The sequence below is a fragment of the Marmota flaviventris genome, chromosome 1 (genome assembly GCF_047511675.1).
Source record: "Marmota flaviventris isolate mMarFla1 chromosome 1, mMarFla1.hap1, whole genome shotgun sequence".
NCBI classification, from domain to species: Eukaryota; Metazoa; Chordata; class Mammalia; order Rodentia; family Sciuridae; genus Marmota; species Marmota flaviventris.
Window position 1 is genome coordinate 196412083 of NC_092498.1, and position 24340 is coordinate 196436422.

Below are 24340 nucleotides of genomic sequence, written 5' to 3' on the forward strand. Positions count from 1 at the left end.
AAGGGAGACCAGAAGGCTTAGTCTTACTGTGATTTTTATAAAAACCCTTGACCTAATATTGGCCAGAGGGCGGAGAGGGCTGCAGTGTTGTTGCTAACGGAAATGAGGACAGTTCCAGGGCCTGGGGCAGCTCCTAGAACCCCAGAGAGGCAGCAGCACAGACAGTGTGTTAGCGTTGAAGGCCATTCAGGGACCTCTGGCTCCTCGGTGGAGGTTGGGAGCAGCCACACCAGCCCTGCTTCCAGGTGTGGACAGAGGGCCTGACGGACTCAGGACTCAGGGTGGACCCCACCTGACCCCAGAGGCCTAGTCCCGGATGGAGATCTTCACAAAGAGGGTGGCTGATGGATGCTGGTCTCCGTTCTTAGATAGGAGGTGGACGTGGCGGTACCCTGGCAGGCAGGAAAGAGAGTTCTGGTCACCCAGGGAGGGTGTGCCATGGCACATCCAAGTCCTACACAAGAGAGACCCCATCCAGGCTGTCCCCTGCCCTCGCCACACACTCACCCTGCTTGAGGCTGTTCCAGGGGATGGTGCTCTGGCCGATGAAGTCATTCTTGGAGGAAGCGTCATAATCCTCCACCACAAAGCGGACCAGCGCCAGCTCAGGCACAGCCACCTCAAACTCAAACTCCGTGTCCCACCACGGGTTGAAACCTGGGGGACAGGCACCGTATCAACCGCATGCACACCAGCAGAACTGGGAGCTGGGCCCGGCTGAGGCCCAGGACTTACCGTTATTGGTGATTACAGCAGTCTGGCGACTGGCCATGTCTCGGCCCACGCCATGGATCTCCACTGTCACCTTGGGGTCCACAATTGAATTCTTACTCTTGTTGACTTTTGGCAGCTGCTGTCCAGAGATGACCTGAGGACAGGTGGGGGATGATGAAGAGTTCAGGAATGGAAGTGATGGGGGTGGGGGAGGTCCATGGGCACTGGGTCCCTCCTGGGTCTGTCCATACCCTGATGCTGAGCTGCTTCCGGGACCACCAGGGCCCTTGAGTCAGGGCGCGTGAGTTGAAGGTGGTGTTGGGGTCTCTCAGGAATGCAGGCTTCAGCACATACCCGCAGGCCCCATTGTCCTGGAAGCGACCCTGGTACACGTCCATCTCTGGCCCAGGTGTCTGGAAGTTCAGGGCCACTACAAGCAGGACAGAGCACTCACAGGCTGGGCTGACCTCAGGGCCCTAGAGCCAGCCTCCTCGGGTACACTGAGGCCTAGGGTTGCACAGTAAGAAGCCAGGACCCAATACCACTCCAATGCCCACTGCCTTCTCCTCCCTAACTGACCCAGCATACTGACCCCATGTTAATGGGTTATATTATGCTTCTGGTGTCAGAACTCAAAGGGCTAGTACGCTAATGATGGGATTCCAGATGCTAGTGGGGAGATATTTCCAAAGAGTTTATCAGTTCCATGAGCCCCTGCGTCTTGCCCTGCTCAGCTCCCCAGATCTCTCACTGTGGGGCATTCAAGGCTCTGGGCTTTGAATGGCCTCAGGACTGAAACCCTCCCCCAGGTGTCCTCCAACCCCAGCCAGCCCATACCAATCTGGCAGCCCCCGTTCCACATCTCCACGGGGCTGTAGTTGGAGGAGTCTGTTCTCCACCCGGCTGGGTAGATCCTGCTCAGGTGCCCCTCGTTGTGACGGACAAAGCTGTTTCCTGAGGGGAGGTGTGGCTCGGTCAGCAGTGGAGGCCTCCCAGGGAACCCACGGCCCTCCCACCAGTCCTCTCTGGTAACGGAGCAGGCAGCCCCAACTCCAGGCCTAAGCATGAGCAGCCAGGCCTGGCCCTGGCTGGCCCAGATGGTCAGACAGATGGCCCGCACCCTCTGCCTGCAGAGGGACTCACCTGACTCTTGGAGCATTCGGAGGGCACGGTTCTCTGAGAAGGACGCCATCTCATAGAAAGCCTGCCCGGAGGTGCCAGAACTGGAAAAGCCCCCAAAGTGGACACTCTTGCAGTAAATGACCATGTCGGAGAGCTCCTGCACCAGCCTGAGCTTGTCCTCCTGGGGGCCGTGGGGAGGCCCGGGTTAGAGTCAGAGGTTGGGGTGGGGTGGGCACTGAGAGCCAGAAACCCAGACACACAGAGAGACAGAGGAAGACAGAGAGAGGGGGCAGAGGTTCTGAATGGCAGCCAGAGAACTGAGATAATGTCCCAGGGGGCTGGGGAAGGAGGTACCCCAGGGCCTCCCACCCCACAGCTCCCTCTCGAACCCTGGGCTTGTGCTGCACTCGGCTCCTCACTGCCTCGTCCTCTATCTCTGCAGCTTCATCTTCGTCCGACACAACCGTGGCCTCGGGGCTGCTTTCCCCTCCCAGGGGCAGCAACCCCCCAAGCTTCTTCCCCTTCAGCAGGATCTTGCCCTTCAATTGCTAGAGATGAAGTGGCAACTCATCAGGACCCCCCTGGCCTCCCAGTCAGTCCCTGCCCTCTCTTCTGGGCACCGCCATCCCCACCACGTACCTCGGGGGAGGGCAGGCTAGTGGTGACCCCATCGAGTGGCCGGTCCAGCAGCATGGGCCCCAGGATGGTGCGCAGGTGTCTTGCCATCACGCGCTGCTGCTCCAAGCTGCAGTGGTTCTCCAGGGACAGGATGACCGGGTAAGGGGACACCTGGAGGCCCAAGGGCATGTTAGGACAGGCTGGCCACCCCTAGGCCCCTCCTCCTCACCCCCCCCCAGGAGCTCAGCATCCACCTTGAAGGCGTAGTCCCGGATGGCCCTGAGCACGTCACACAAGAGGATCTTGGACGTGAAGGTGTAGCCATGGTAGATGATTGGCTCGAGGTTGGGCCCATCCCAGCAGTCAAGCTCCAAGCAGCGGCAGCCTTTGCACAGGGCCCTGAGGGTAGGGGTGGTGGCTAGGACCCCTCTAGGTCCTGTTCCGGGTTCCCCTCCTGATTCCCACCCACAAGGCTTCCCTGGACCTCACCGGATGTAGGCTTCGGTACTGCTGGGCCCCGTGAGCTGGTCCTCCAGCAGGTAAGTGTTGTGTGAGGAGGACACCAGGTAGTGGCTGAGTGGCTGGCTCATATCCTGGTAGACCCTCCGGTGCGCCAGGCTGAAGGCGCTGCCGTCAGCTGACAGCAGGTACATGAGGAAGCCATCCTTGGTCATCTGCCGCTGCGCCTTGGCTGGGAGGGAGGAGACCGTCAGAGGTGGCTGCCCCAGACCTCCTCCTGGCTTCCCACCAATCTGGAAAAGGGACCCTCTATTCCCTCCGCCTGCCCATCCTGAGCTGGTCCTCCATAGTTCTGGGAAGCAGGATAAGTCTGAGGCTCACAGCCAGAGACTTGTGACCACAGAGTGAGGCTCTGTCACCTTCTCTGACTCTGTCCTGAAACCCTGAGGCCCTTGAGGACAGGGTCTCATCCCCTCTGTGCACCAGACAGGAGTGCCCTCCAGAAAAGGGCTCCATTTTCTCTGCCCAGTTACATCTCAAAGGTGGGCCCAGAATGGACATGAAGGGACAGGAATTGCTTTGGCTTCTCCAGTCACCTCTCTATTTCTTGGGGGAGGAGGTCCTCAAAGACCCCTGAAGGAGGAATCAAGGGGAAAACTGAGGCAGTGACACTGGAGTCCTCTCCTCCATCTGCCTGATTTCATGGGTCAGGCAAGCACTGACCAAGCGCCCTGAGGCTGGCTGAGAACCCCTGCCCTTTAGTCCCCTTCTCTGTCTGCAGTCTCCTTAGGTGTCTCCCAGTCCAGAGTGGCCCTGGGACTGCCAGGCCCTCACCAGTCTCACTGGGCTCATAGCGCTCGATGAGGGAGAGAGCCAGCGCTGGCCCTGCTGCCTCCTCCCGCTGCTGGTGCTGCAGGAAGGTCACCAACTGATCCACCGACAGCGTCTCCGCGGAGCCTGCAGCCTCAGCAAAGGCGCGGTCGATCTCCTCCCGCTGGGTCAGCATCTTGTAGAAAGCCTCGATCTCCTCATCCTCCAGGGAGTCTGTCTGGGAGTGGTCACATTCCTGCAAAGCCAGGACAGCAGGAAGCCAGGACTCAGAGCTGGCCACAGATGGGGACCTAGGACCCCACTACCACCGTAGGCCCAGACGCACCCTGAAGATCTTCCGGGCATAGCTGTCGTCCACCTGGATGTTGAGCTCCTTCAGGAAGTTCTGCAGCTCCTTGAAGCTCATCTTGTTGTCCTTGTTCTTGTCAGCCTTCCGTAAGCAAGAGTGAATCCAGCTGGGCAAGCAGTAAGGAAAGAACCCAAGAGCCCTGGAGCCCAGCCAGGTTCAAGCTAAAGCTGCCCACGTCTCCCTACAGGCCTGGGTAGCTCCTGTGTTCCACACTGTAGGGCGAGGCCTGGTGGCCTCTCTGGAGGAAAACACTACTTCCCATCAAGGAGTCCTGTTCTGTTGGCTGGTTTTGAAACATTCACGATGTTTAAGAAATTTCTTAATGTTAAAAAAAGGCTCACAGTAGGGGCTGGGGTTGTGGCTCAGTGGTAGAGGGCTTGCCTAGCATGCACGAGGCACTGGGTTCGATCCTCAGCACCACATATAAATAAAATAAAGATATTGTGTCCACCTAAAACTAAAAAATAAATATTAAAAAAAGGCTCATAGTAGACAAGCTAAAAAATACCAAAAAAAGTAAACAAAGCGTGCAATAGCTCCGTCCCCAAGTGATCACTGCTACCAACACTGCCAAGGAGGTGCTTCTGGTGTCCAGTATGTAACTGCCAGCCAACCTGACGAGGACTTGTTTCCTCTGTAGGAAACAGCAAATTTCCAGCCAGAGGTCAGAAGATGGGGACATCCCATGCAGAGCCAAGCCCAGGTCAAGTTCTCATGATTGGGGCAATCCAGTCCCCACTGCTGGCCCCCTCCTGCTTGACCTTGAGGAACTAGAGAAGGGGGAAGCTGCCCAGTACGTTCCACAGAAATCAGAGTACTAAATAGAACAAAGAGGAGGAAACCTCGCTTCAGTAGAAAAAAATGAATGGTAGAAAGAAGAAGACGGTAGAACACCGTGGAAAAAAAACCCAGCAGCATGTTTTTAGAAGGAATTACGAAGAAATGGGGGCTGGGGGTGTAGCTCAGTCATAGAGCGCTTGCTTAGCATTCACGAGGACCTGTGTTCAATCCCCAATACCAAAATAAATAAATAAATAAAAACTAATGACCAAATAAGTAAAAACTCATCCATTTGGCAGACTGAAGGAAACTTGTACAACACAGGCTTAGAAAAAAATTAATTAAAAAGAAAATAATATGATGACACTAATGACAAAATGAGAAAATATAAACTAGGCTTTTGCAAACATAAAAGTGTAATACCCAGTGCAGGTAAAGGTCCAGTAGAGTGGGTACTCATCCACGGTTGGGCAAGGTAAATGGGTACAACCTTTAGGAGAGTCATCTAGGGACAGCTAAAGGTTTAAAATATTGCTGAGGTTTGGATGTGGTTTGTCCCCCCAAAGGTTCACATGGTGGGGTCTTGGTCTTTAGGGTGGCAATGATGGGGGAGGTGGTGGTGTGGACCTTTAAGAAGTGGGGCCAAGTAGGAGGTCTGTAGGTCAACTGAAGATGTGCCCTTGGAAGAGCTTATGGGACTCCAGCCTCATTCTAGCTCCTGTCTGGTAATGTGATCTATTCCCATCCCACTATTGTGATGTCATCAGCCATGAAGACCTCAACAGAGCCAAGCTGATAGCAGCACCATGCCCTTGAGTCTCCAAAACTGTAGGCTAAATAGATCTCCCTTCTTTATAAACTTAGCCAGCCTCAAGTATTTCATTACAGTAATGAAAAAGAGACTAAAACAACTATTGTATCATTTCATTCCACTTCTAGGAATCCACTGGTAGGAAAATACTAAATACTGAAAGGTTTTTATGAACACAGTTCTTTGAAGTGTTATTCATATTAGTGAAAGACTAAAATAAATTTTCAGCACTACAGGAATAGATTTATAGTTTAGAGTGCATCTACTCGGTGGAATATTATAGTAATTAAAGCCATCTATGGGGACTTCACTAGGGAAATAATTATGATATAATGTTACACTGCAAATGCATCACAAATGTATGATCTCTACTATTTTTGGCAAAGTCATCATTAGGCAAATTCAAATGCAGAAAAAAAGATTAGGAGAGTGCAATTGGCAATTTCTGGAGGAGGTGCGTCTTGTAGGTTCTTTCAAACTTCATTCTATCAATAATTTCTAAATTTTACATATGTATAGATCCAATTTTTATGCACATATGTGTGTATATATACTATATATATATAAAATATTATATACACATATGTATATCAGTCATAGCAGAATGCCAAGTGAAACCACCAATTCTACAAGATCCCTGAGCTGAAGGCTACTCAGCAGGAGAGACAGCTTTACAATCTTGAAGTCTCATGCTGCAGGGCATGAGATGTCTAAGAAAGAGGCTATACAAGAGAGATGACAGTGGAAAAAGTACCCCAGAATTGGGCTTTTTAGAAAGCTCAAAATCAGGCAGATGCAGCCTTGTGAGAAAATGCTTAAAATTCTTCAAATGCTGAAAAGCACACAGAAAAGGAAGCTAACAGGTTTCATAAATGTGTCCTCCAAAGGAACTACATCTACAGTAGCGATGAGCAATCTAAAAGGGAAATTAAGAAAACAATTCCATATACAACAGCATCAAAATGAATAAAATAATTCGAAATAAAAAGTTTTAAAGTGCAAAACTTATCCTGTGAAAAGCCACAAAAAAATTGTCCTAGTACCAAAAAGAAAGAAAGAAAGAAAAAGAAATGAAACAAGATATAAGCAAATACAAAGACATCTGTGTTCCTGGATCAGAAGACTTGATATTGCTATGCTGGAAATACTCTCCAAGTTCATGTACAGTCCATCTTGCTGGCTTCTTTGCAGAAACTGGCAAGTTCTTCCTAACATTCATTTGGAAATTCGAGAGACCTAGAATAACCATAGCAATTTTGGAAAAAAAGGAACAAATTTAGAGGACTCACACTTTCGATTTCAAAACTTCCTATAAAATTACCTAACCAAGACTCTGTGGTGCTGGTGCAAGTGTAAATACACAGACAAATGGAAAAGACTCGAGAGTCCGGAATAAATTCTCATGTTTACAGTCAATTGATTTCTTATAAGGATACCAAGACGATTCAATGGGACATGAATAATCTTTTCAACTAGCTCCTGTCGGGTGATGGTGCTGGAACAATTGCCTATCAATATGTAAAAAGAAAAAAGAAACTGCATCTCCTACCTCACACTATACACAAAAATTAGCTCAAAATTGATCAAATTCTTAAATGTACGAGCTAAAATAATAAAACTCAAGAAGAAAATAGGAAAAAAAATGTTCATGACATTTTTTCAATATGATACCAAAAAGCACAAATAACTAAAAAAAAAAGTAGATGAACTACACTTATCAAAACTAAAAACTTGATGCTTCAAAGAATACCATCAGGAAAGAGGCACCCATAGGATGGGAGAAATTATTTGCATAAGAGACTTGCATCTAGAATCTATAAAGAGCTCTTACGACTCGATTATAAAAAGACAAACAACTCAATCAAAAGATGGGCAAAGGACCTAAATAGATACTTCTCCAAAGAAGACAGACAAAAAGCACATGAAAAAATGCTCAGCATCATTAATCATTAAGGAAATGCAAATAAATCAAAACCACGATGAGATAATACTTAACACTCGTTAGGATAATACCACTATAAAAACAACAACAAAAAAAAAAAAGCAGAAAAAAACTAGTATTAGCAAGAATGTGGAGAAATTGGAACCTTTACACACTGTTGATTAGAATGTAAAATGGTACCACTGCTGTGTAAAACATTACGATAATTCCTTTAAAAATGCAAATAAAATTACCATGTGATCCAGCAATATTACCTCTAGATATATATCCCCCAAATAGAAAGAGGTTCTCAAAGAGATCTATTTGTGCACCCATGTTCATAGCAGTATTATTTACAACAGCCAAAAGGCAAGACAAAATCCAAGTTCTATTAGTAGATAAATGAATAAACATAACGTGGCACATACATACGATGGAATATTATTTTAAAAGGACATTCTAGGAGCTGGGATTGTAGCTCAGTGGTAGAGCACTTGCCTTGCATGCATGAGGCCCTGAGTTCCATCCTCAGCACCACATAAAAATAAATAAAAACAATAAAGACATTGTGTCCATCTACAGCTGAAAAAAAAAATTTAAAGGACATTCTAACACATTCTATAATATGAATGAAACTTGAGATCATTATGTTAAGTGATATAAATCAGTCATAAAAAGACAAAAATTGTCTGATCCCAACTTGTATATGAGGAACCTAGGGTAGACAGATTCATAGAAACAGAAAATAGAATGGTGATTGCCAGGGACAGGAGTGGGGGTAGGGGAAGAATGAGGAGTTTTCATTTAAAGGATATAGAGTTTCAGTTTTGCAAAACAAAAAGAGCTCTGGAAGCTGCTTATGCAGCAATGTGAATATACTTAGCACTACTGAACTGTACACTTTAAAATGGTTAAGAGGGTATGTGTATTACATTATGGGTATTTTATCATAGAGCCCTTGCCTAGCATGTGTGACACACTGGGTTTGATTCTCGGCACTGCATATACGTAAATGAATAAAATAAAGGTCCAACAACAACTAAAAATATACATTAAAAATAAATAAATAAAATAAAATAAATAGCCAGGTCTAGAGGCATGCCTGTAATCCCAGTGACTCTGGTGTCTAAGGCAGGAGGATTCCAAGTTCAAGGCCAGTCTCAGTAACTTAGTGAGTCCCTCAGCAATTTAGTGAGACCCTGTCTCAAAATAAAAAAAAATAAAATAAAAAAGGGCTGGGGATGTGTCTCAGTGGTAAAGTGCCCCTGGGTTAAATCCCCAGTACCAAAATAAATAGATAAGTAGATCCATTTAAAAAGAGCTTAGCAACAATAAAAATAGGCAAAGGATTTGAATAGATATTTCTCCAAAGAAGAAATACAATGGCCAACAAACATGTAAAGATGCTGGACATTATTTTCCATCAAGGAAGTGCAAAGAAAACCATAATAAGATACTACTTCACATCCACAAAAGTACCTCTAATAAAACATTCAACACGGATGGGTGTGGTGGTGCACCACCTGTAATCTCAGCAGCTCAGGAGGCTGAGGCAGGAGGATCCTGAGCATATGAATATACTAAAGTGAGGCCCTAAGCAACTCAGTGAGACCCTGTCTCTAAATAAAATACAAAAGGAGGCTGGGGATGTGGCTCAGTGGTTAAGTGACCCTGGGTTCAATGCCCAGTACCAAAAAAAAAAAAAAAAAATCAGCTATAAAAAGGAAGGACCACAAAGTACAAACAACAAGTGTTATCAAGAATGTGAATAACTGAAACCCTTACATACTGCTAGTGAGAATGTAAATTAGTGCAACCTCTTTGGCAAACAGTTCGGCAGTTCCTTAGAAGGTTAAATACAGAATTCACTTGAGAGAAATGAAAACATATGTCCACACAAAACTTATTCTACCATGTGAAGAGCAAATTAGATAAAAGCCACAAAATGGAAATAACTTAAATATCCATCAATTGATGAATGGATAAATAAAGCATGGCATATCCATACAATGGAATATTAGCTAGAATGAACTGTGGATATGTGCTACAACATGAATGCAAGTTGAAAACATAATTATGCTAGATAAAAGAAGCTAGTCTCAAAAGACTGTGTGATTCCACTTATATGCCATGTCCAGAACAGGCAAATAGAGACAGGAAGTAGATCAGTGGCTGTCTACCCCTGGAGCTGAGGGGAAATGGGAAGTGGCAGATAAAGAGTACAGGGTTTCTTTTTTGAAGTGATAAAAATGTTCTAGAATTGATTGTGAGGATGGTTGCGGAACTGGGAATATACCAAAAAGCACCGAATCAGGTTCAACGTGTTAAAGGTTAATTGCATGGATTGTGAATTATGCATCAATAAAGTTGTCATTAAAAAGGGGGGGAGGCTGAACTGGTTCTACCTAGATCCTTATGTGACAGAAGCCTGAGCACTTTGGATCATACACTAGTATGTTGTTGTGCAACTAGATTTTGAAGTTACTTTAAGCCCACAGCTGGCTTGAACACCAGGCCCAGGGGAACCTGACGACTGCCTACAACAGGGCACAGGTAGGTACCCCAGTCTCTCAATTCCCAGAGGTGGTAAGTATGGTAACTCTAGAAAACATGATTAGAACTCCCCACACAAAGTCTCCCACTGATTTAAGCTGCTCCCCTGAGCCTTCCCGATCTCCCACGCTTTACAGAGGGGCTCTAGGGAGTGTCAGGGGCTCCAAATCTGTCTGGCCTTGGGTCGGAGTAGACCAAAGGAGGCTCCATGCACCTTCCCTTATTCCCCTCTGCTACAGACCGAATTGACATTTAGACAACAAACGTCGTGTGTTGAACCCTGACCTCCAGTGTGATGGTATTTGGAGATGGGAAGAAATTCGTTTAGATAAGGTCATAAGGGTGAAGCCCTCAAGACGGCATTAGTACCCTTACAGGAGAGACACCAGAGAGCCTTAGTCTCCTTCCTGCCATGTGAGAACGCACTGCCAAGGCAAACATCTGCAAACCCAGGAGAGGGCCCTCCCCAGGCCTCGACCCTACTGGCCCCTTGACCTCCAACTTACAGCTTTCAGATAGAAAATAAACTTCTGTTGTTTAAGCCACTCAAACTACGCTATTTAGTTACAGCAGCCACAACTGACTAAGCCATCTTCCATGCCCAGGCTGCCCAGGGACAACTACAGCCTGTCCACAGGCCAGGCCTGGACTCACGGCCACCAAGAGGATACTGCTGCAGCTTCTGTCGCTGATCCATGGAGCCCGAGTGGTGGATGATCTTGCGTAGCCCCTGTACCCAGTGTTGGGCGTCGGCTGGTGTCGGGGCGATGAGGTCTAGTGTGTTGCGCTGGTCCTTGAAGACAATGGAGAAGCAGCGATCCTCGGGCACATCTCGGGCAAACTTCTCCAGTCCCTCTGTGCGGTGCCCCATCCGTACCTCCTGAATGTCCTCGATGGAGACTACAAGAGGGGTACGGTGGTAGCGGAGGCAGAGCACGAGGTCAGTCCCTGCCTCTGACGTGGACAAGATCGAAGTTGGGGGGGAAACTGCTTTGAGATGCCACCAGGATCAGAGTTGAGGCCTTGAGTCCAGAGAGAAGGAAGGGAGGAGGACAGGAGGGCAGAGGAGGGACAAAAAGTGGGAGAAAGACAAACTGAGGTAGAGACAGCCTGAGACAGCCACAGTGGGCAAAGTGGAAATGCACAGAGAGACGGAGACAGAGATCTCAGAGGGGGAAGGGCAAGTGGGACCCCAGAACCCCCAACTCGGTGATGCAAGGAGTAGGCCCTGGGGAGAGGACTGGGGTAGGACAGGGGTCTTTGGGATGGGGAGAGGGAGGCCACCCTGGAGCTTGACACCTGTGAGAGGGAGGGGTCAGGTACCTTCCTGATTGTACTGGACTTTGACCTGTCCTTTCCCCCACTACTATGAGAGCTTCCAGGCCCCTCTCCTGACCATTTAGGAGACTGGGGCTGTCAGTCAGCCCTGGCCTGGGGTGTGGGGACAGAGGGCCAAAGACAGGGACAGAAGTGTATCAAAGCCTTGTCCTGTGTCTGTACGTGTTCTGAGGGCTGCAGGAAGGCCCTGCCCTCCAGAGTCCCAAGAGGCAGGATGAAGTGTGTCCTCAAGGGTCTGAGAGATTACAAAATTCAGCCCTCAGGAGCCAGAGGTAGCTCTGTCAGAGCCTAGCCTTCCAAACTTCAGGGGGAGACAAGACCCTAGGTACCTGCCATGCCACTGGCCTCACAGAGAACCAGTCCCACTAGACAGGCACATGCTGAGCCTCTCAGCAGCAGGATCCAGGCAGGATCCTGCCACACACCCATCCTGAGCCACACTCATCCAACTGTGCTGGGTCCTAGACTGCCTCTGACTGAAAGGCCTGCCTGTCCTTCCCTGAGCCCAACACCACCCTGAGTGTCAGGGGCCTCCCAGCCACCTGCCGACCACATGTGTGGCATGTACCTAACCCTGGCCACAGGCTCTGAGGAATGGGGACATGTGAGCCCCAGCCATCTGCGGTGCAGAGCATACCCCTGCTTAATCCTTATGTTCCCCATGAGGCCCCACAGCAGGTATAGCTGCAGCTGCCCCCAGCTGGGATTGAAAACAGGAAGCCTAGAGCATGGAAACCCCCAAGCCCAGAGATAAAGTCCAGCTGTCCCCACTGCTGATAACACCCTCTCTGCTGAGAACCAGTGACCACAGGGAGATAGAGAGCAGAAACCAGAGCCAAAGAGAAATGGGAGATGCGCCAGCCCTCCATTGCCTGGCCTCAGTTTCCCCAGGGGTCAAGAACAGGTAAGAACAGCAATCCCACTGCTCACCCAGAGAAGGGAGCACCAACGGGCATGCTCAGCAGGAGGCCTGTCTTGTGTGTCTGACCTGGACGAAAGCCTCTTCGGGCCATGCTCCTTACCCAAGAGCACCTGTTCTCCTGACCCTGTTACTCCAGCGGCACCTCCTCTCAGGGCACAGCCCCTCAGACTCACCTGTGCACCTTTGCTCACACGGGGTCACCTGCCTGAATGCTGTTCCTGCCCTTTTGCTCATGGCTGTCCCAGTATGAGATTCTGGTCTCACCAGCCCAGATGCGGGTTCCTGCTGGAATAGCCTGTGTCTCTTACTCCTCTATCTGACCTCTGTCCCACAGGCTCCCCACCAAGCACTAGGCAACACTGGGAGTCATGTAAGTGTATTGGCAGGTGGGGGTGGCAGGGTTCAAGGAATTCCCAGGACTCTCGGTGTGAGATCCCTGTTCCCACCACACCCCCACCCCCCACTAGCCTCTAACAGGAAACCCTGTATCAGGGCAGGAGCCCAGTGAAGGAGCCTGTCTGGCGCCATAAAGGCAAGGTCAGGGCGTCACTCCCGTACTGGAAAGCAGCAGGCTGGGCTGGGGCAGACACAGGCTCAGGGAGATTTTTGAGAACACACAAGAGCTCGATCCCCCTCAGACCCTGCCCTGCTCTACTCAGAGACCTGCATGACTCACACCCTAAAGGCACCCTACTAGAAGCCCTCTCCGTGGGTGGAACCTTTCCTTCCTTCTAGTCACCAAGTCTAGTCTTGCTCTCTCCAGACTTGCCAGTGACCCCATCCATATACCCAGAGACTGGAATGATCTATCTGCACTATCCAATTGAGTAGCCACTAGATCTACCTGTGGATATTTAAATATAAATTAGGTAAAATGAAATACAATTTAAAACTCAGTTCCTTAGTCACACTAGCTATGCTTCATGGGCTCAACGGCCACCTGTGGCTGGTGGCTGCCATAATGGACAGAACAGATAACATTTCCTTCACTGCAGATCCTTCCGTTGGGTGGAACTCATCTAACATTTTCTCCACTAAGTACACATGTAGACAAGAACATCTCATTTTACAGAATCTGCAGCCCAAGCCCTTGGGTTCCTAGGCCTTTTCAGAAGTTTCCAGAAAGCCTTCACACCCACATCCTCCTTGAGGGAGTGCCCCAGTAGTGGCCTTTCTCTGTGTATCCTAGCCCTGCTCCACCCCAACTTCTTATGGCTCCAGGTTCAGAGGATCTGCCTCCTGTGGCCCCACCTCACACCCTGGGCTCTGATACCCGGAAGGGCCTTATCTGTCTCCGGACTTTGGGCCTGTCTTTTGAACTACCACACCTGGAATGCTAACTCACCCAACTTTCCCTCCTTCCCACACTTGGAGGATACCTGTGATTCAAGCAACCCTGTCCAGCTCCCTCCCTGCTGCTGAGCCTGGCTCTGCCCTTCTCTGGTCTTGGTTATGCATCCCCACCCCGAGGAACTCTAACATGTGGTCCTGATTACACAGCTGCCCTCTCCAACCCAGACTAGACCTCAGATTCTCTACAAGTGATTTAACTGGCTCCTCCCACTGAACCCCATCCATACTCTGCCCCCTCCCCTGTGACCCAGGATACTCACACAGCTGTGACTCTGGGGACCTCATGACCTTGCGAGACTCCTGCCAGATGGTCTTACAGTCCTCCTGCAACTTGTAGAAGCGCTCTCTTCGCCATGAGCTGGACTTCACCTTCAGGAGCTGGCTGCCCTTCAGCAGGGCCTGTAGGTCCTTGTCATCCTGCAGGCCTGAGGGGTCAACACCAGTAAGGTATCACCTCCTCCACCAGGGTCCCTGCTGCCGTTGGCTCCACACTGGCCGTGCCCACCTCTGGACCCTCTCAGCCCACGTTTCTCCAGCCTCCTCCTCAGTTCTGTTTACCCACCTTATCCCCCACTCCAGCCTACTCCCATGCCTGCCTCCTCCGGGCGGGAGTCACCTCCAACAGCAGCTGATGCAGTCATGCAAACCACAGGACTCTTGCCCATCCAAGACCATACCCATACACTGTGATCTGTCCCCCATAGCTGACTGGGCAAAGTGGGGGGCAGCTAATTCAAGAAGCACTGGTTCCTGGAGGAACAGAACCTTAGGAAATGATGAGCCCTTCCTGGTCACCTGTAGGGATTAGAGTGGACCAAAAGAATCTGGAATCAAAAGATCAGGCCATACAGTGGGGAGAGAGGGCAGACACAGATGGAAATGGACCCCAGGGCACCATGGAGCCAAACAACCTCTCAACTCCAGTGGCCCCAGGATAATTAGTGCCTGGGTTTGGGCACCCTACCTGACCCCTGTGTGACCTGAACAAGTGACTTCATGTGGCTGGGCCTCTGCTTTCCCATCTATAAAATGAGATAATAATACCACCCATCTCATACACGAGCTCTAACTTCAAGTGAGATGAGGCCCAGGTCTTTGGAGACAACCACAATGTAGTTCTTGGTGTGGACACTGTGGTCAATGTAGGACCTATACTTGCCACCCTCTTCCCTGCTTCCCTGACCCCTGACTAGAGTCTGCTTGAGCAGGTCTCTGACCTTTTCCCCATAAGAGAATGATAAGCCCACTGTGGCCTGTGTCTGGCCTGCTGGGATGCCCTTGTTCCTTTCTGCTCCACCCCCATTGCTGAGGGCCCTGGGTCTGGGGCCCCTGGAGGTACAGAAACAAAGCACAGAGCAGTCCCTTCAGAAGGACTCATGCAGAGCCCACAGGGAGGACCCAGAACCCTGGTGGCCTGACCCACCTTCTGCTCAACTCTTCCACTGCTCTCAGAGATGCAGGCTGGCCTGAAGCACAGGTTCTCAAAGATGCAATGCCTTCTGTCCTACAGGTCCTGACAGGAGGCACTATGGGGACACCAAGCCTGGTTTCTCAGAAGCCCTCAGTCCCAAGCAGATCCTGTGCCAACTGTGATGAAATAGATCTGCAACCCACACCTTAATAACCCATCAATTTAATATATAGTTACATCTATACGTGTGTGAGTGTGTGTGTGTGTGTGTGTGTGTGTGTGCACGTAGAGTTCAGCAGCCATCTCTGTTCAAAGTTGATTGGCTACCTCACTTCTTCCTAAACTATGTGGCCTATCATCCATCTTTGTACTGCTACTCCAACAGAGTGGTGGCATCAGGGACCCCAAAGGTCCAGTCTAATGAGGGACTTGTGCTTAGGCCTATGTTGGGTAGCCCTCATCAAGCCATAAACTTTTATTTTCTGAGCCCAGATTCACAATTTCTGATATCCTCTCCCACTTTATCCATGTCCCATGCCCCTAGGTAGCCTGTCCCACACATCTGCAGGGCCTTCAGAACCTTCTGAACAACTTCCCCAGGTCTCAGCCACCCACACGTTCTCTATCCCTCCCAAGCTCCTGCCTTCAGTAGGGACCAAGCCCTGTGCTAACATTCACTCCCATTCCCCTATGGCGTTAGGCAACTCCTCCTCTCTCTGTCCCTCTGTTCCCCCATGAGCCCTAGGTGAGAGCAATGCTGGACGGGGGAGGCATCCCTGGGCTTCTTCAGAAACAACAGTCTAACGTGACTTCCCAGACCTGTCCAGTCTGTCCAGTCACTTCCAGAAAACACTGTGCCTTAGCATGAGAAGTTCCTCTCCAACCCAAGGGGAGGCTAGTGGAGGAGAAAGGAGCTTCTACAGAATGTTCCAAACCACGGGCTGTATATGACAAGCCAAACACAAGAGGGAGAGTAAGGGAGTTCCCAGGGTGTCGGAGGAGACAGCCACCTCTGCCCTCTGCTGGGAGATTTCACTCTTCTATCTAAGGCTGTTCTATCTACAGCTGAAAGGATCACCTCCTTACCATCTAGATGGCCAGTACCCCACTCCCTAAGCTGGGTACACATCAGGGCAAGCCACTGCTAACAGATCAGATGGGTATGGGGGTTGTCAGGAAGTAGAAGGTGAGCCCCACCCTCCTAGTTTGGAAAACACCATGAAGAGATGACATGCTCATCCTGTTCTGGAGCCAGGCTATGGCCCTGTATGAAGTCAGGCAGAGATAAGTCCCCAGCTGCAGACACAGCTGCCAGGAGGGAGACCTCAGTCCCAAGGTGTGCCTTGATAATTCCAGAAAGATCACGGTCACTGCCTTCTGGGCCCTTGGGAAATCTGAGCAGGTATCTCCATCTCTTAGCCTCAGTGGGTACCCTCTGGGCTTATGCCCCCACCTCCCTTGCTCCTTTATCACACAGGAAGCATGTGGCACCCCTCACCAAGCCCAACTCACTCAGCTGTAGCACCTTCTCTGCCTGTAGGAGGACCGGGAGGAGCACTGAGCTCGGGGCCTTGGGTTAACCCTGTGGCTTCACTAACCTGCCCAGGCCAGTTGCATCAAGGAGGTGGCATATAGAAGGCACAGATGGTGCTGCAGGTGCCAGTGGGAACCCAGGGGGTGCTATGAGTCCTGCCCATGTACCTAGGGTGATACATATTGAAGACACACTGGGCCTGGAATCCATAGCAGTACACTGAGACATAGCCACACAGATACACTATCACAATCACACCGCCAGATACAACATCAAAGACATAATGAGCCACACACATGATACACTGTCCCCCCCCCCCAGCATTGTCACATGGAGTTGCACAGTGTTACCCTTAGTTACATATAGCCACATAATATACAGAGTTAGAACATCATTATCATAGCAGTAATAATAGCAGCCACCATAATAACAGTTAATATTTGAATAAGATACTGTTCTTGGCAGTATATAATAGCAGTACACTGAGTATATAATCCCCCCAACAATCCTAAGAGGAAGGCAGTATCATTAGCCTCATTTTATAGATGAGGAAACTGAGCTTGAAGGAAGTTGCATGGTGAAGTCAGGACTCAGGAGCAGGCCACAGGGTCAGTGCTACGAAACATTATTTTATGCAGCCACCACTCAGAGTCACACAGCCACAGAGTATCAACATCAGAAAATCCAAAAAGAGAAAAGAAAAGATATACACATACGCACACCATAACACAGAATAACAGAATCACTCAGTCACCTTGGGTCACCCACTGTCACATCTATCATACACAGTCACACTATGTTGCACAGTATCACAGAAGATCATACACCGTCACAGTTGGTTACACGCAGACACCCCTGGTACCACAGTGTCACACACTTGGTTACATAGCATTGCACACCATCATCACTTCACAGTGGCCCCAGAATACCACATGTGTGATCATCACTCAGTCACCACTGAGTTACCCACTGTCGCTTGTCACATATGGGCATACCTGGACTACACACAGTCTTGATTGATTATCTCATTCGATTACAGAGTCATATCAATTACACACTGGGTCATATCTCCAGTGATGTCTCAGAAATTTATGCACAGGAGGGGGTGTGGGTGACAAGGGTTGGAAAACTTTGGAGGAGCTGAGTTAGATCAGAAGGGTAACTAATCCCCATAGTACTCATCCCCACGTGCCACCACGGCAAACACCCCCACAGAAGAATTAAACAAAGGCTCCAAGTGCAAGCAAAGGCTGGAAGCTCAGGGACAAGTAGTCTGTGTCCTGTTCCAGCTGCTTTCCCATTCCCCACAGCTCTCAATGTTCTTGGTGTCCCTTACCCAGCCTTTGCCCATTGAGTGCCGCCACCTTGAGGCTCTGCTGCTGCAGGTAAAGCTCCCTGGAGCGGCTCCGGCTCCATCTCCGGCTCCATCTCCGGCTTGGGACCCCCAGGCACTGCATGTCGCTTTACAGTGTGCCTCTGCCACCGTGAAATCTGATTCAGAAGCCTTGCAGGCTCCAACAGGAGGAATCACTGGCAGTCCAACCTTCAGGGGCGGAACTAAAACCAAGAGGTGGGGCTGGGCTCGGAGGGGCGTGGCCGTAAGGAGCAGAGCCAAGCCCTGGTGGGCGGGGCCAATCCAGGAGGGGCGTGGTCTATGCCCCTGGTAGGTGGAGCGAGAGCCGAATGTAGGCGGAGGAGGTGGGACCCGAACCCAGGAGGACAGGCAGAGGGGTCGAGCTGGGGAGGCACAAGTGGGATCAACTCAGCCCAGGAAGCCGATCTTTTATTTATTTATTTATTTATTTATTGTACTGGGGACTGAACCCCAGCCCTATTTTGTATTTTATTTAGAGACAGGGTCTCACAGAGTTGCTTAGCGCCTTGCTTTTGCTGTGACTGGCTTTGAACTCGCGATCCTCCCGTCTCAGCCTTCCTAGGCGCTGGGGTTGCAGGCGTGCACCACCGCGCCAGGCTAAGAAGCCCATCTTTGGCAAAGCCCCCGAAGTGAAGGCGATCTGAGACGCGGGAAGAGGCAAGCCCAGAAGGCGGGGTTCCAGCAAGGAAGCCACCGCCCAGGAGGCGACGTGGAGGCAGAACCCCATCCAGGAAGCAGGCCAGGGGCGGAGCGAGACGGGGAGGATCCTCACTGGAGAGGCGGTGTCTAGTCAGGGAGGGGCGGAACCTCGGCTTTTGGCGGCTGGGACCGGCCAGGGATGGGAGGAGTGTGGGGCTGAGCCGGGAAGTCCAACTCCAACCCTGACACTGGCAGAGGACACCAGGTCTGGGAGGGGGAAACCGAGCGGGTCAGGGGAATCGTGTGGGCTACAGAGAATCGAATGGGGCGGGGCCAGGCAACCGAGCTCGCCAAATATTGTATCTCAATTACTCAATGAGTTCATTGTGACTTATTTTGCTGTTGTCTCACTTGTGATCCTTAGGCGGATCTGTTCCCCCAGTTTCCCCATCCGAGTGGGGTAATCCCCAAGGTATAGCCAGATGCAAATGGCATTCTGGAAAAAAAAAAAATTGCTGACTTTAAAAGAGCCCATTAACGCAGGCTTGCCTTGAATGCAGGCCTGTCTTGATGAATAGATGAGAACGGCTGCAACTTTGTACAAAACTGGGCTGCCAATGTGCTTGGGAACAGTGGGTCCTTTCAACCCGCATCACAACTTCCCTTTCATTCACCCAGCAATTATTTATTGAACCCCTACTGTGTGCCAAGGTCAGGACGCCACCCAGAGGCCTGAGTCACTCCTCTTTTTACTTTCAGCCTCTGAAGAGTTCGCGATTCGCCTCACTGCAACAACAGTGAGTCACTGGCAAAGCACAGCAATAATAACAGACTGAAGTGCAGAGTGACTTGCCTAAGTCACACCACAGAGAATAAATAATGAGCAAGTTTCATTAGTGCAAATGAACTGAAATATGGACACAGAAAAACCTATTCTTCCTTTGGAGTGGGAGGAGAAGAGTATAACAGTAGCTGGTGTCATAAAGTAACCATGCAGAGGTTTTTTTACTGGAAGAAGGACCTCCCAAGAACCTGTGGATAGAATCACACCTCCATATAATTTGTTTCCTTTGAATCTTATGTGCTTTATTTTATGTACTTAAAAACATGATCCTGAGAGGGTGTACTGGTTTTACTTGACTGCTAAAATGGCCTATGGCACCAAAAGGTTAAGAGCAGTGTAAGTAACTGGGTGTCTGTAATGTGAGTATGGAACCCCAGGGATAGACAGCTTTGAAACATAACTGAGGAGTAGCTAAGGTGAGCTGGTCACCCCAACTTGCTCTGGGGTACCAAGAGGTTGCTTTTTAGGCAACCTAGAACTCCCGATGCATGATTTTATTCTTATAACATCCCTTGTGAAATATGCATTGTTATCCATCCCATGGATGAGAAAATGAGCCCAGAGAGGCAAAGGGTCATATTGCAAATAGAAGCAAAGCTAGAATTTGAGCTCAGATCTCCTGGGACCAAGATGAAGCCCCTCTACCTTCCACTTTTACCAATGCCTGTCCTTGCAGTGAGACAGGAGGGCTCAGGTATAGGAAAAGTTAGTGGAGGTGAATATGTTCAGTAAAGGGGGACCTCAGGGGTCATGCCCTTTCAGTACATCTGGGAACATGCTGGAGAAGGTCTAGCCAAAATAAAGACAGCAGAGAAATCAGGGTGGGTAGAAGGGGATGGGAACTGTAATATCAGTTGGAGGGCTTCTGAGGCAGCAGAAAGAGCTTGCATCAGTTCTGGACATACTTTCCTTAGTTAGGGATGACCTTATGGTGCCTCATCATCTCCCAAAGAAGTGTAGACAACAACTGACTGGACATGGCAATTTGGAGGTACAACTCACGGGACCTGGCAACTTGGGAAAGGTCATCCTGCAGAAACACACCACAGCACTGAGTACCAGGTGCTGTTCTAACTGCCTTATAGATAATGCCTCATCTTTACAACAACCCTATGAGGAAGGTAGTATATTATCCCCCACTTTACAGATGGGATAATTAAAGGATTTTCTGACATGAAGAAGCCAAGCCAAACTCAGGTATTTTCCTTCCAGAATTTATGCCTTTGGGTAAACTGCTCCTGGGAAAAAAGGGACATTTCATATCTAGGTGAGCCTATAGACCCCAAGCAAATGGGGGGAACTCAGAGGGCATTCCTGCTGCAGACCCCTAACTTTCCACACTAGAAATTTGGTCCAGCAGCACATCTAATGCTGTGATACACACTGTGAAGGGGATGCAAACTCTCCAATCAAAGTGTCAACAACCTGGAACAGCATGGGGTACAGTGACCACCCTTCTCACCATCAATTCTCCTTAACAGGTCTTGCTTCCCCATCTTGTTTGCAATGTGGACAGAAGGCAGTTAATGGAGGTTACTTGGGATGCTGAACTAGAAGTGGTGGGGCCTTAAGGGAAGACAGTTTGGAGTCACGGTGTTATGCCATCCCTGGAAGAAGGGCTGGACTGAGTCATGCATTCAGAAGACTGGTCCCAAACAGGATGATCCAGGGTGGCCAAACCCATGCCACCAGTCTGGGAGCCTCTGACTGACCCTCCATGTGTCTTTGTTGCTGGAAAAGATACCAGGACTGCCCCCCAGGAGAAATGCTGGGCAAAGACACAAGATATCAGGGATGGAGGCCATTCCAACAGGAGCCAGGCTGCTGCTGTGTCAGAGACAACCAGAGGTCTTTAAGAAGGTCTTAGTGTGAGGTGGGTAGAGAATGGGTGGCAGTCCACAGGGTATACAGCACTAGCTAATGGGTGGTAAGAGAGAACACAGAACTGTCCAGCGCAGGTGGCCCTGGGTCCCTTCCCACCAGTCTGCCAGGAGCACTCAGGACACCTCTGACCTGGGGGAGGAGAGAGGGAACAGAAGAAGGGGCAGGGATTCCATGACCCAGCTAGACAAGATGGCTTTGAGAAACTCTGGCTATTGGTCTCTATGGACTCTGGGGACCAGGTCTGGGCCAACAGAGAAACGTAAAACAGATTGGGGGCTGACTGCTGGCTGCAACTCTCAGGGGACTGGAGTGGAGGGACGGAAGACTGTTTACCATCTTTGAATGGTTTAGATGGATGGGTCGTGGAACCTAAAGACTCCAACTCCAAGGGCACTGAAAAAGAGAGGAATATATAATTGAGCAGTGATTGGTGTGAGAGGAGCAGGGTTTGCTGAGCTGGTATATGCTCTGGGAGAACAGGAGTACAAAGGCCCCCCCAAATGTGGGTTAGTTCCCCACCTGAAGCAAAAAGAAGCTAAGTTGCTCCCCTCCCCTCCTCTCCCAGAGGCCTCCAGAACTTGCAATCAGGAGTCCAGACTCCCCTCTTTGCAGGAAGGACAGTGATAGGGTGAGTAGTTGGCCCAGATGACAGAAAACAAAGCTCTCTGGACAAAGGATGGAGCGGCCGGCGGCTGGAGCTGAGACCTGGCTCTCCCTCACCGGGAGGGTGCGCCGATGCGGAGATCAGACTGCTCCTCCAAGCCCGAGGATCGCTGACTACGATTTCTGCGCTGGGCAGTTAAGGCTGCAGGGCCCGACCTCAGCCAAACTTGGCACCTCCTCGCCCCACCCCCTTACACCCTCACCGTGCCACACCCGCGCGGCCTGACGCGGTCCAGGCACGCCTGGACTTTAAGGAACCTCTAAGGATGGGTTGCACCGGGCGGAGAAGAGTCAGTTGGTTCGTGGATGCTGCTTCCTTTCCCCCTCGGTCCCTTCAAGCGATCTGAACCGTGGAATACAGACCGGGACAAGGGGGAGTCCCCGAGGGAGAAGAAGTCTTCTGACCTGTACCGTTCCCGACCTCCCGGGCCAGGTCTAGGGACAAGCCTGGAACACCCAGGATTCCTATTTGGGAACCGCGGGCTGAGATTTCCTCCAGCCCAGCGAAGCGAGCAAGGAGCCGTCCGGGGGCCTTGCAGAGGCGGCTGAAGGAGCTGGGATCCCCTACCCAGTGCGGGGAACGGCTTTCCCCGCGTGGGCCCCTGCAGGATCTCCCCGCTCGCGCGGGCCCGACACTCACCATGCAGGGTCAGGAAGTCCCGGCCCGAGTCCATGCCCCTCCGGCTGCGCGGCGGGAGGGGGCACCGCGGGACTCACGTGAGCAGCGACAGCGCAGGCGGCCCCGGGTCCGAGCGCAGTGCGGTGTAGGGACCAGAATGGACTGAGGTGGGTGGAGGACGGGGGTGGGCCCGGGACACCGCCCCGCCCCCTAGGCCAGCGCCCCCGCCCTCCGGATCCGCCAACCCGCGTCCCTCCCCGCCCCCTCCTGGGGATCGGGAAGGAGGCAGAGCCAGGGGCCGGGAAGACGGGCCAACCCCGGCCCCGGCCAGTGGGTGTGCCTCGTCCCGAAATAGTCAGATCCCTCCCGCTTCCTCCGCTGCTGCCACCCACAGGCCGCGGGCCCTGTCATTAGCGCGGACAGCCAGCCCCACGCCCTGCCAGTGGGAGCCTCGCCCGGATCTAGATGAGGCTGGAAAGAATCCGGCCTCATCCCGGGGAAGGGATCACTTAAAAGTCAGACACCCAGCCGGGTTGCTGCGAAAGAGAGCGTCTAGGCTTGAGCGACAGCTCCCCCAGTATCTGCTTTCCCTTTTGCGATATGAATGCACGGGCCACGGACTTGGAGGTCTTTGGGGAGCAGTACCTAGACCCTGTCCACGGGAAGGCCCTTCCCACTTGCTCGGAGGTTTCTGACCTCAGGACTGTGCTTCATAAGGGGTGGGAGAAAGTGGCCAACAGGTGCAGGGAGTGTAGCATTGGGTCCTCATCCCAAAAGTCCACATCCCAAAAGTCCCAGCGATCTGTGCAGCGGAGTGGGGAAGACCTCTAAGGTCCCTTCTTCCGACGGCCTCCTCAGGGGCTTATCTGACAAGAGACCCCCTACATAAACATCAGCCCTTCAATGCCCAGGACCCAGAAACTCCTTACAGGGTGCTCAGAGATTCCTGGGGAAGGTCCAGGGATCCTGCTGCCCACCTTTGCCCACTTGGAAGTCCCTGGGGGAGAGCTGGGCTCAGGTTGGGAAGAAACTGGAGACAGCTTTCTCAAATGAGGAGGAGGTGTGCTAGGTCCCCCAGTGAAGCTATCTGGGCTGATAAAGTCAATGTGAGAGTCTGGCAGAAGCTAGTGATCTCTCCCAGAGGAGACCTGGCTCACCTCAACCCCATTTCTTCTGGGCACAATCAGGCCTAAGTAAGGGGTGTGAAAGAACTGAGAGACAGCCTTCAGGTTCTGAGAACTGAGAGAGTCAGGACTTTAGAGAGCCCCTGAGCTGGGCATGCCCCCTCTCCCCACCACACAAACACATAGTGGGGCTAGCTCCTGATCTGACATTCAACTCCAGTCCTGCTGCCCTGGGCAGGTTTTCAGAACCCTCCTTAATTTCCCTTCAACAAACTCAGGGATATAGTCGATGTTTTTTGAGGGATGAGCAAGTTTCATACTGGCAGGCCTCACTTTGGACCTCTAGCCTGGGGGCAGAGAGGATGGGGGGGGGGGTCCCTTCTCTGCCCTTGCCTCCCCTCTCCAAGGCCCTGCTCTCTTCCCAGAAACTTTTCGAGCCTTGGAGCCTCCCACCTGGATCTCTGACACCCCTGGGG

General features: G+C 50.9%; 1 protein-coding gene across 2 annotated transcripts; it reads right to left on the reverse strand.

Annotated features, from left to right (window-relative positions):
• Positions 1-17: 17 nt before the first annotated feature.
• On the reverse strand, positions 18-22881 carry Plcd1 (phospholipase C delta 1). Of its 2 annotated transcripts, none has more exons than XM_027932293.2 (15): positions 22762-22881; positions 14032-14196; positions 10830-11058; positions 4070-4199; positions 3748-3979; positions 2944-3145; positions 2709-2853; positions 2476-2625; positions 2226-2384; positions 1858-2017; positions 1552-1668; positions 966-1144; positions 736-868; positions 508-657; positions 18-392 (listed from the first exon to the last, which is right to left on the reverse strand). In XM_027932293.2, the coding sequence occupies exons 1-15, from the start codon at positions 22793-22795 to the stop codon at positions 307-309; spliced, it is 2271 nt and encodes a 756-aa protein (XP_027788094.1). In that variant the 5' UTR covers positions 22796-22881; the 3' UTR covers positions 18-306. The 2 variants fall into 2 exon arrangements, with proteins under 2 accessions (XP_027788094.1, XP_027788093.1); XM_027932292.3 differs by lacking the exon at positions 22762-22881 and adding an exon at positions 18053-18236.
• Between the last annotated feature and the right edge of the window lie 1459 nt (positions 22882-24340).